The sequence below is a fragment of the Liolophura sinensis genome, chromosome 6 (genome assembly GCF_032854445.1).
Source record: "Liolophura sinensis isolate JHLJ2023 chromosome 6, CUHK_Ljap_v2, whole genome shotgun sequence".
Lineage (NCBI taxonomy): Eukaryota > Metazoa > Mollusca > Polyplacophora > Chitonida > Chitonidae > Liolophura > Liolophura sinensis.
The window spans coordinates 31877567-31890747 of record NC_088300.1 but is presented as its reverse complement, the minus strand read 5'-3'; the positions used below and the strand labels follow the sequence as shown (position 1 = coordinate 31890747).

Genomic DNA, 13181 nt, shown 5'->3' with positions numbered 1-13181 from the left:
AAATTTTCTGTAGACTTGGATTGTAACTACTTCTTAATCGGAAAGCCAGATTCTATTGACATGTCCCGAAAACGTTCAGTTAAACCTACGCGAACCTTCTTTTTGCACTCAAACGAGCCTTAAAAATAGAATCTAGATTGTTTTTTTTTTCATTTATCAGATTGTTACACAATTAAGATGATGGCTAAAGTATTTTGCTTTCATCCTGCAATATAAATTTTAAATAAAGGACACCAGTGAAAGACAGTTTAAAATAACAATGAAACAAAAGTGTATACTTCCATCGTCATCCTTAACTTGCTGTTTTCTTTTCATACTACTTATGTGTAAGTTGAAGGTATATATGTGTAAAGTATGTGTGAGTTGAAGGTATATATGTGTAAATTATGTGTAATTTGAAGGTATATATGTGTAATGTATGTGTAAGTTGAAGGTATATACTTGTGTAAAGAATGTGTAAGTTGAAGGTATATATGTATAAAGTATGTGTAAGTTGAAGGTATATATGTGTAAATTATGTGTAAGTTGAAGGTTTATATGTGTAAATTATGTGTAAGTTGAAAATATATATGTGTAAAGTATGTGTAAGTATGACGGTAATTAGTTACATCATTATTTAATTCCAGAACAATATTTACCAGCTATCAGCTAGAAGAACTAGAAAAGGCCTTCAAGGAGGCACATTACCCAGATGTGTATGCTCGTGAGATGTTGTCCCTAAAGACAGATCTACCTGAGGACAGGATACAGGTAAGCTTGTAACGCTACCTGTTCAGGTGTGAAAATGACCGTTATATTCTGTGTTCTTCGTTAGAAGGGACGTTGCAGGTGACGGGGCACAGGAATCGAAGTGTATATGGCCATTATTGATGGGAGCTTAGAGATGCAGAAAAACAATAATTTTCATGTGGAAAAGATTATATTTTTTATGCAGGTTTATGTACATTAAACTCGGCGAACGAAATGTTGAGCTATAGAACCTTAGACATTTTTTTGACGATTGAGGAAAGAGAATTCGTACATTTCATTTTTTGAAAGTAGATTATGAAATCACTTAGAACAATGAAACGCTGTTGTTCTGTATATGTAACAAAGCCTTTGATTTGGGGTGTTCACATGTTAGCATTTTTAGGGTTGAATTTTTAGCAAAAGAAATGAAAGCATACAGCCTATACGACTTTCACATGGGCTCATTTTACACACACTGTATAGTGAGGTGATATATGCACGGGGTGATATATGCATGGGGCCGATTCCACAAAGCTAACTTTAACTTAAGTCAAAACTTGAAATACGATTTTAGAGTTTATTATTGGGCTCTGTAAATTTTGACCACCTCAACAATGTTATCTTAAGACAAATTTATCAAAATATCAAGTTCCATCACCAAATACTAACCACTGTGGCAGGGTTTTAAATTTTGACTTAAGTCAGAAACTGTGTGTGTTGAATAGGCCCCTGGTATCACTGCTGTAGACTATGCCTGAATGATCCGAGATCTTGCATTTGAAGGTATCGTTGAATAACGTGAATGGTTCACAGACTACGTTTGAATAGGGCATTTTATCCCTTACATTTAGAAGATTAAAAGTCGTCATAAATTTCACACGACTGATGGGAATATTATAAAGTTTAAAAGCTTGGTTTCATTTTCAAAATGTAAGCTGAGACGAGCATGCAGCTCTTTAGGGGGGCAGCGTTGTTGTAGTTTGTTGTTGGGTATCGTGCCCTTCTTGTTCTTGATTGTGGGGTGCATTTTTGAAATGGGCTTGCGTTGAAGCTTATGACTGCACATCGATCATTATGTTCTGTTTTTAATCATGGTGACACTGACTTTGGTGATATACTGGTATATTTTATTTGATGGTTCTCCATCAACAAATAAACCATATACATTAAAGTCATTGTCTAATTTTGTAATGGCCTTGATGTGGCAGGTGTTTCTCGATACAATGTACTTTACACGAACTCAACGAGAAGTACATGTAGAAGTAGAACTCAAGGTCAGTGACCGTAGCACTCTCCAAGACAGACGATTGTAGCTTGGCTTTTTATCGATGGAAAAGCCATACGTGTTGACCGAAGTTTAAAATGTATTCGCCGTTGATTTTAGCAGCTGTCGTTAAAATAACAAGTCTGTTCTGAGCCAATTAAGATAAGAAAACAGATATCAGTTACCTTGCAATGGATCTTGTGTGGGAGGTTAGTGCTGCGGATTTGCTTGGGGAGTGGATGGCTATAAACAGGTCTATACACACATGAAAGGCCTTTAAGCTGAGAAATAGGTGTTATATCAGTCTTTATAGATAAGGGAAAGCTTTGCTGTAGATAAGAAGGTCTTGTTCTGTACTGTATATGTATATAGCAAAATTTTGATCTGGATTTTATACGACCTTTACACTCCAAAAATTAATCTCTTCATTTTAACAGAATTTCTGTTCTCTGAGTGATAGTAGAATGTACTAGTATCCTGTAATCATAAGATAATATTCTGTCATATTCAGTTCAATTTAATTCTTTTCGTCTAATAGAATCTTTATGTTGAATTAATAGTTTATGTGTCTTATATCTAACAGAATAATTTGTTTCAATAGCAGAATACATTCTAGCATCAATCAGACAACAGATTTTTCTAACAGATTAATTGTTTCAGTGTAGGAACTGGAACTGTTTGAAGATGTATTTAATTGCCCGCATGCTCTAATGAGACAATCTGTATATAGGGTATCTCAGTCTAGGAATCTCCAGAATGAGCATTTGAAGATCAGTCTTTTAAGTGAAACGGAATTGAAAATGTAAATCCAGGTCAATCAATAGGCTTTATAACCTATAGCACGATGCAAGAATGGCTACGAATAGTTCTGGGGCATATAGTACGGTATACGCTGGTCACAGATTAACATGCACCAGGGTATCCAAAACTGATACCGTGTTAAAAATCATATACAATTATCTAAAAAAGGACGTAAATATCCAGATATGCTTATAAGGTGAATAATGTTAATGTATGAGAGACAGAAGGTTTCATGTAGACGGTGTCTGGGTACATATGTCTTTAAAAATATATGACCTTTGTAAACTGCATCGGCCGTCGTTATTTATCTATACATGTGATCTGTGAAGGAAAAAGGAAAAGCGGTGATACGCAAGCTTTTCTTGATTAAAAAAATGTTTGGCATTGCAAACAAAACAAAAATGTCATTTTAAGTTTATATAGATTAATTTTATATTGAAAATGATGGAAATGAATGCATATCTTTTGCTGTGATACGCATTATACTTATTTATTTCTGAGAAAAACCTAATGCAGCCGGCCCTGGAAGAATGGAATAAACTTGCCAAAGGGTAACTTAATCAAGATAGTTCGTCTGTCATTAGAAAAGTAAAACGCTGGATATTTAGCAGTTAAGCAGTGGCCACTTTACTTGCTTATTAAGGTACATTTGCGGGTCAGAGGTGACGTAGTTTAGAATGCCTGCTTGTGACATGTCAGTTGAACAAAGCCCTTGGGGACGCGGTGGTCTTGAACAGAACAGTAGCCGTGTGAATTAAAAAGTGCTTTAGATTGGCTCGCATCGATACTTTTTCTTAATTAATCGGGGTGGTCGTTTGTCCGGTGTAGGTAATTCACCACCCATAGCTCTGGTGGCGATCTCTTATAATTATGGCCTTATGCCAGTAAACTTTTTAACACCATGACCCCGGGCAAAAGAGCGCATTGACCATTTTGGCTGTATGTGTGGGAGTCGTGCCCAGGTCAGACCGGGCCCAGTTGGGTCATCTTGTGGTTTTGTTCCTTTTGTCCTACTCACCATTTCTATACAATGACCACACGCGATCCAGATCTGTTATACATAGGCACTGCTAAGGCTGTAAGGTCGCCATGAGGCTGACACGAGAACCGCTTTTGATGAATCGGTGTGGTACAGGTCTGTCTACGACGGTACCTTGAGTGTGACAAGTGACATGATGTGGTCATCTGAAAAAGCGGAGAAATTATCGGATTACTTTAATAAGGTATCCTTTTTTTGAAATAACGTAGCAGGATGATGATGATTTTGCTTCTGGCAAACCCTATAGGCATATCGGACCTCGCTGTCTTACAAGCGTTTCCGACAAGCTTTGCGTGTCCTTCTTACACGTGTCAAATGAACAAAGGAAATCCGACGATAGTCTCGGAAATTGGCTCGTTATACCTGTGTCTTTTACACCGGATCGATTTTAATTGGCAAGGATATCCGGTATATGTTAAAACCGCCAGTTAATCATTAATTAGATGTAACGGTAGCGGGTCACGACTACAATTAAAACAGACATAACGGTAATAGAGCGGGAACGGACGGCGAAATAGGACACCGCTACTAACGGCCACTGTAATAGATACTGGGAACAAAGTAATTGGTAATTAAAGAGTTAATGAGATTATCGGTTACTGCTCAGGGCTGCGCTGTGCAAAGCCTATTGTATCAGAGAGGAAGGTGAGCCAAGTCACGGTAAAATATTCATGCGCTGTTTTACATTGCGTACAGAGGCAATTCCCAAAGAGAACCTCAGTCTCACAGTCAACTGGCAACCGGAACTTTTTTTGTTCTTGATAGGAAATGCGAAAATGTAATAAAGCTTTAGAAACATTTTCCCTGTTTTCCTGTCATGCTACACTGGTTTTGTTCAAAGGCTGACAGCGATTGTGTGGACAGTGCTCGGCAGTTTTCCAATTACCCCTGTCCATCTCTCACGTAACGGCCAATAATGGCTGTGTTTAATGGGGAGCGCGAGAGCGGCGTTTTCATCCAGCTAATAATGTTTACTTTTATAACTGCTGGCGCGTGTTTCCTTGATGAATCTCTCCTCCAAACCGTCAGGGTTTAATGTAACCGTTTGTGATAGATACGTGTAAAGTGTAGCGCGAATTTCCGCCGTTCCGATCATCACGAATAGGTGGCTAAAAGGTGTATCATGGTGTAAGGGCACTCGTGAAACAAAAGAGCTATAGACTCGTCCATTGCCGGCGGGTGAAATGATAACCCCAGTGTAATCAAGGCGATTGAGTTTGGAAGCGGTTGCAGGTCGAAGTTCACGGCCGTCGCCGGAGACAAGCGGTATCTGGCGGGCCGACAAGCTGTCGTTGAGCTCCTGGGTGGACAAACCACACCAAAGCCCAGAGGCCCTCGATGACAGTACAGGCGGCGATCAAAGAATTAATAATGGATGAGAGATGCGGCTTAAAATGTTTGTACACACTTGGAAATTAATTTCTGGTCAAACTACACTATAAGAATACATCACTCTGGCAATTACCCGTTATTAATTCCCAAATCGATCTCATGGGAGAAATGTATGTGATACGCCAGCGAGCTGTCCCCGGCTGGCCGACCCTTTCGAGCCGCCCGCTATTTACCATGGCCTCTCCCCTGATCGATTAGCCAGAACCCACAGTGACTTCTGCGAACAAAATGTGATTTCGATTAATAGATTTGTTGTCCAAATGTCGTCTTTAGCATTAGGGTAATTTTTCAATTAGACTCTAATCGTGTTTCCTAGCGGCAGATTATCTCATCGTCTCATCGCACATTCTGCTGATTGCCTCCCGCCTGTCATGCACGTTCACAAGCTCGCTTTGGTCACGCTTAAACCAACTCCGCCTCCCAATATAAATTTACAAGCCCTCTCCGCTAACACTCTATCGGTGATATTTCATCCTAGTTTTCAAATCATCGTTAATAACCTTAACTCTTGTCATCATAGCTCAACTTTGGCATTTCTTCACTCATCCTCCGCATCAGGCCTGACCTGCGCTCAGTATCTCTGCCGTGGATAATCCCCATCATTTTGTGAACCGGTACGTCCATATATACCTACTGACTAGCACGGCTCCATGAAGTCTTTATTTACACGAGTGTATAGAGATCGGCTGGATCTGTAAGATCGACATGAACTTTAAAGTATTCAGGGAAGAATGCTCTTGCTCATTCCCCCCCACCCCCCCGCCCCCAAATATGAAATTATATGATATTCGAATCGGGTTTACTTTGCGTGAAAAGGAATAAAGGGAACATAAAAGCATACAATAAACACAAAAAAGGTCGAAAAACATCTTCCTTTGCTGGACTTGTGCGCGTTTTTCATCCATACCGATGCAATAGTCGAACGATAGTTTGAATTCATGACTATAGATATGCGAGGACCAGAGTTTCAACATGGATGATGTCAACATCCAGTACTGCAGATAAAACAAGTATACTTGTCAAGATGACAGATACTGTTCTCGGTGCTTGCATGGCAGCTGGAACAACTTAGACGGCAACATTGCTAAAAGCGATTATAAAACATAATGTTTATGAGTGAACTGATGAATGTCAACATTATTAAAAAACATAATTAAAAAGCTAAATTGTTGGTGATGGGTTAAATATTATACATGCATATTGTCGCCGCACACAAGGAAATGACGATGTTAAAGCAATAACAAGCTATAAAGGATAACTCTTTCATCGATGAAGGTAGAATAAGTCTAACTGTATCATGTGACCTGTAGAAATGTTAGGCACCTATTTTTGATCACACTCACTATAACCTGGTCTTCTGAAAAAAAGTGTCATTAAAAGTACTTTAGAGCAGCCTAATGATGGAGAGAATTGAGAACCTGAATGTTTATGAACTTGAAAAGTTCCTACAGGAATGAACTGACATTTATGCCTCTGGAAAAGGGTGAGGCAGGTGAACAGTGCATCAATTTCATCTTTTTTTCATCTTTGAGGATAAAGAATTCCAACTCAAAACTCCTCTATTATATGATAGTAGTGTTTATATATTCTAACAATAACAGTAAAGAAGATATCTACAATATTATATATAAACGAAGGGAATGCTGACGACGAAGAGGGTTTGTGTGACATTGGCAAACGACAGCGAAATTTGTAAAATGGCGGCAATGACGTTAGTAAAAAAGGAATTTGAAATGTGACGATGTTAGAAAAAAATTAAAGCCCACAATGCATGGCCTTGTATAAAGTGTAAACGACCACCACAAAGAAAAACAAAAACAGTATACACGATGTCATTGATGAGGAAACGTCTCATATTACTGCGATGATTGATAATTCAAACAGTTCATTGCAAGAGGTATGTGCTGATGGGTCCTTATACCACAGTATTACGGCATTGATAATACGATCTTTCCGGTAATTTCCAGGCTATGTTTTATGATGTGTAATTTCACAGTCGCAACGACGCTAAATTCAGGATGACAGGCGGTGTAATTCGTCATATTGAAGATAAGACGAAAGTGTGTAATATCGTTATAGGGCCTGTCTATTCGTATCGTATAAAAACACTGTTAACCTATGATTTCTCACTCAGTTGAATAGCTAATAGACGTAGGCCTACTTACCTGTTATTTCCTGACACTTTTTTATATGTATATATACAAAAGATTACACTAGATTCATCATTTTACCATTCATCATTTCCAATACCTCAAATCAGCACCGTCAGTTAATCAATCAAAAGTTAACTGGTAATCTGTTCCAGTAGTTACATATCTTATCTTTACCGAACAGTGACGCGATCGCGGTAATGTATTACGGGAGTAATTAGTACAGGTAGGGCTACCGATGAGTAATGCAGATAAACCAGTAGAATTTATCTGAATCTGTACGCAGCCTTAAACCTCTGAATAATCCCGTTCAAACCTGACAAGGGTCATCCGGGTACTGTTTGGTTGCTGCATAGGTAAAAGTGCGCCAATATGTATATTTCTCTACAACCATAGCAGTTGGCTCCACGTGATATTCGAGTAATACGCACTGGATCAAACCCGGGTCGGGTCATACCAACGACTTTAAATATGGTATACTTGCTGCTGTCTCGCTTGACGCTCAGCACTGAGATGTTAGAGCAAGGAAACATGACTGGGTTGCCCGGTGTCAGTATAATGTGACTGACTGGGGTGTCATGTCTGGTGTCTTCGGCGTGCTATTTCAGTGGCGGCAGCACTTTCGCCGTGCAAAAAGAAAGCACATTTTATGTACACATATCTAATGACTCCCTGGCGTCATATGACTGATAAATTGTTAAGTACGATGTTAAACCCCAAGCATACATACATACATACATACGTACATACATACATACATACATTCACACACTGTTAACCTGACGTGGGTTTAGTAGTCGACAGTGTTAAAAGTCAGCTAAAGGGTATGTGGGTGGAACATTTAAAGCAAAGCAGCCACGACAGTGTGACAATCATAAACGAACCTTCCCTGAGTTAATAATTTTGACTCAATCTGTCTATTATTTATCGCTCTCTTAATGCATTTGCAATGACAGATTGTTGGTAACAGCAACGCTGGTATCGCACTACTTATGTATTGCAAGAGAACAATGATCTATCCAGCTTGAACCCGAGTCGCCATTTTTATGAACATGGTAACCCATTGCGCATACAGCCTATGTGTGGCCATTTCACTTACCTTTTTATATATATATTTTTCTGTCGGATTTTTATTCTGAAAAAAAAATGTTTCAAGAAAGTACCTAGCCATCCATCGTGCGTTGTGTGGCCATACATTTATTTACCAGTGTATTTTTAAGGGTTTCCAGTTTCATTCTAAACCAACATAAAGCGTTTTACATCCCAAACTCAAGTAATCAAAAAGACAAAAAGTTATGTGGGCAAGCTTTTCGACTTTTTCGAAGACTTCTCCATTACACCGTGTGAATCTATCCATCTTTGATGCTGTTGTAAACCCGACCCTTCCCGCCGTCCAAACAGGTATAAGGACAGGGCCCGGGTATTAAGACGTCGAAATCAAAGGATAAAGGAGATGGGAGTGTAATGAGAGGGCCATTAAAGTCAGTCTGCAGCATGCTTGTGATTGATACACACAGTGACAAGGAAACAGCTCTTATTTCCAATAAATAACTACCTTTCAGGGCTCGCTGATGGTTGGATTGAAGCCCGGATGTATTACTGCCATTAGGGCATGATCGGGGCGGAATTAACACTAAACGGCCACCGGACGTTTGACAGTTGGAAAGACTGGCACTAGGTCTGGGGCCAGCGGGCGAGCCTCAATTAAACAGCAGTGAATCTCCAGTGCTGATCGTTAGGCTAGTTTTCCGTTTGTTTAATGGTATTAAAGCTACTCGGGTTAGGCATTATAATAGGTATTCCATTAGAATCAAACGATGTTATTACCAGATAATTAAAGCTGAACCTTGTAAACTCCCGTGTCCTGGCTCACAGCTCCCTCATCGGACTACCAACGGCTCCTTGTATTTTTTCTCTCTCTCTCTTTCCTGCTGTAATTACCTACTGGGGCGTTATGAACGGCTGGGGACTACGTGGAAGGATCTAATAAGAAAATGTTCTTTAATTGATTAATTACGGGGGATTTGAAGACGGGTTTGAGCATGCTTAAAATTGTAGACCAGCCATCGAGGCGTGCTGCTCACCAGTTTCCAGTTAATGTCCCTCAGGCACGCTTGCAGAACTCGCCAAAGCTGTTGTCGACCCACTCCCCTCATTCGTACACGCACATAGCTCAGTCTGAACGGCCGCAACTTTCCGTAATAATAACCATTTTATTAGCCAGTCAAACACGAGATTTAAACCCAGCCCGTGTCAGCTCAGAACGGCGCACGATGGCTGCCACCGGAAGTAAAGAACTGCCATCTACTTCCTGCGCAATCAAATTAGCAAATTAGTTTTTTGTCGTCGTTTTCCGGAAAGTTCGTTTTTTTTTCTCAGCTCGTGTTGCAGTGGATCCCGGGAGCCGCCATTGTTTGCTGTGTCCCTCAGCCGGTGTATGATCGGTAACAAATGATTCTGACAAACACTGATAAACTGCTGATAACACTGGCTCTCTCCAGCCCATCGTTTGCTTATACAGCTCTGGAATATCTGATTTACATGATTGCAACAAAACATTTAACAGGCCTCCCATTGTAGTGAAGCTTCGTTACCATGACAAAAGAAGACTGCTATTGCGCAACGCCATTGTGGGAACGTGGTTTAATTCAAAGCATTCAATCGCATGTGTTGTATGAATTCATGCAATTGGACATCAACAATTTAGTATAAAAGAAGCGAGAAATAGATTACTTAAATCCGTATATTTTATTTTATTATTTAAAAAGAGAGAAACAGATTACACAAAAAAGGCAAAGCTAAAGAAATCTGATAATGCCTTTTTTTTGTTTAAGGCACAAAGAATACAGTTTGTTTTAGGTTAGCCCCAGGGATGCCGTGACAAATCATGATCCTGGTGTATATAGGGATTTACGAGGGTATACTTTGTTAGAGGACCTTCTGTCCGCTGGAAGATTTGATGGTTATGTAGTGCTCCCGTAACGGATCGTGAGTCTTTGTTTGATGGCGGCCATTATGGTGGTATGAGCACGCGGATTTCCCATCACCCTCGGACACAAGCTCTCCGGGTGATTGTATTGTCAATTAGTGAACCAGCGGATCGATGCAAAGGTGAATTTGTGTGTGAGATGGGTTAAAGCCGCCCGTGTCCCCGGTGGGTGGCTTGTGGGGCCAGTGTCGCATGACGGACCCGCATTAGGGAACACTCATTTTGCATTTATATCATTTATTTGTGTATTTACATCGTTCCGTGTCCCTACAGTTTCCATATAATGTTAATGCTCACTTCAATAATGGCTTTTCACTCCCGAATAATGCTGCGCTTGGGTTGGGCGAGTAAACTCTCCGGCCTCAAACAAATCACAGCGGGACGGGGCATGGAGTTGACTTACGGTCCCCAGCACACAACCCGGGAAATTACCTGTCAATTTACGATATTGGTATTAGATAATTTCATGCTAACGTGCTGGCTGCTCCCCGAGGACCCACCCTTAATGGTGATTGTTTACACTGTACGAACATGTCTGGATTCACACAGACAAAACTATTAGAATCCCACAGGCAACGTCAAGGGGGGAAAAAAAGCAGATCCAATGAAACAGGGAAGATAAACAATTGATTATGGGCGATAAACAATACCCTGTTAAAATTTGCTGAATTTGGCTGATATATTAGCAAAATATTTCACTGCAATCCTTGTTTCGGTTGAGCTTTTATATCTAGTAATCACACTTTCGATATTTATCGATATTCTAGCGAGAGATCTCAATAAAATAAACTCGCAGTATTTAATGTAAGTTGAGGTTTCTTGACAATGTATTTGGCAACATTATACCAATATTGCTTCATTTTCTGACATTGAAACATGTTCGACGGTTGAGTTTTATGTCTGAATTTTTGTTTGCATTTTATTATTTATGTTTGTTATAGGTTTGGTTCCAAAATCGGAGAGCTAAGTGGAGGAAAACGGAAAAGACGTGGGGCCGAAGCAGCATCATGGCGGAATATGGATTATACGGCGCCATGGTGCGACATTCGCTCCCTCTACCAGAGACGATCATTAAAAGTGCTAAAGATGGCGTCATGGATTCCTGCGCTCCCTGGTTACTGAGTAAGTAATGTTTATAACGAAGAAACAAGTCGGTTTTAGTTTTATAGATTATCACTTCGCATATATGGCGCCGAAAATGCGCCCTCATATAAGGTGAAATCAGAAATTATCGACATTAGCTTGGAGCAAGGGCCTGCTTATATCACGAAAGAGTCATTGAATATTTTTGTTACAAAGCCATGGTGTGTAACCTTCTTTATTGGAAGACGTGTTGCCGGAAGTTCTATCCAGCGACAACGCTTGCGCAAGAAAAATTACATTTCCATGGTTATTAAAGCCTTTCCTAGCTTATTGAAAGAGCGGACATTGTCTCAGAACTAAAGTATATACAGACCAGTGACAATGACATTCTTTCTCGGTAGGCCCTTATTCCAGGCAGCACATTTCGCAACAGGCACAAGGTAAGCGTTTCTTATTCATTGACAAGTGATATAAAAGCTGATGTATTCTGATGTATGCGACATATCACACTCTTTATTATTTGTATATTTTATTATGGTACTATATGCAGTTTTAAAAAACGATTTGCGTTATGTTTAACTTGCATATCTTAGGTACTACAAATGAAATATAAATGCATTAAATGTACATTATATGCACGAAAAGTAAAATGTTAAATATATATTTACGAAATTTATATTTATGATATATGTGATGTCATGGCACTCATTAAACTAGTAAATATAAAAGTTTTGATTCACCTCTCTCGTTCTTCTTATTGTAGGCATGCACAAAAAGTCCATAGAAGCAGCGGAAAAGATGAAAGATGATGACGACATATGTGACGTCATCAGTCCCGCGAGCCACGAGGAGTCGCCGTCACGTGACCGGGAAGAGATACGATCAGAAAGCATAGCCACTCTAAGAGCAAAGGCTCAACAACACAGTGAAAAAATCCGAAAAGCCATTCACCTTTCAGACAGTGACAGTTCTAATTCGGAGTCAACGGCTAAGGAAATCTTGCAAAAATACGCTAGTCGTTTTGAGCAGCCGTCTCAGAAGCAGTTAGCTAATACTGAAAAGGACATTGAGATCGCAAAAAATCAGTAACGCTCATGACAATGGTCTATATTTGAATTTGGAAAATGCAAGGCTTATATACTTCTAAACAATAACATCAGTAACTTCTCAACAACAACAACAGCTGATGCTTTTGTTTGTCAGATTATAGAAGATGTTTTAGAGGAGACTACTGTTTGAAAAGCTTGGGATTGAAACAGGAGCAATTCTCATAACGAAAAGGCATATTGAGCCAATCTAAACGGTTTGTTAAATTGCCATTTGATTACATTTAATTGTGTTCATTAAATGGTTTTGTTGGTATCCATGACATATGGGGTGCTTATAAGGACATGTTAGCGGATGCTGCTCATGTTCCTGATCACCGGAAACAAATAACCGGCGTATGTTAGTAAAATGTTATTATCGCTGTTACACATTCACCACATTTTGCCAGTGCTCGTTGTTTCTGAATGTTGTATTTCATGAAAATGAATTTTTTTCTTGAATAATTATTTCAGTAATTTTATTGGAATGTGTATTTATGGTATTCTGTACATAAAACTGTCATTAAAATCATTCCGTTACATTCCTATCACTATATATTTAAACGCTTCTGTTTTTTTTTTTTTCTTTTTTTTTTTTTTTTTGGTTTTTACTTTTTTTTTAAACAGGGGACGGCAGGAAAGTCTTGGT

General features: G+C 39.3%; 1 protein-coding gene across 1 annotated transcript in view; it reads left to right on the top strand.

Annotated features, from left to right (window-relative positions):
• Nucleotides 1-12926, top strand: part of LOC135467096 (visual system homeobox 2-like) — a 28073-nt gene extending 15147 nt beyond the window's left edge. Inside the window, exons 3-5 of the mRNA XM_064744857.1 lie at nucleotides 627-750; nucleotides 11306-11486; nucleotides 12211-12926. Coding sequence (XP_064600927.1) covers nucleotides 627-750; nucleotides 11306-11486; nucleotides 12211-12536 — 631 coding nt within the window. The 3' untranslated portion in view covers nucleotides 12537-12926. The remainder of the gene's footprint in view (nucleotides 1-626; nucleotides 751-11305; nucleotides 11487-12210) is intronic.
• The last annotated feature ends 255 nt before the right edge of the window (nucleotides 12927-13181 follow it).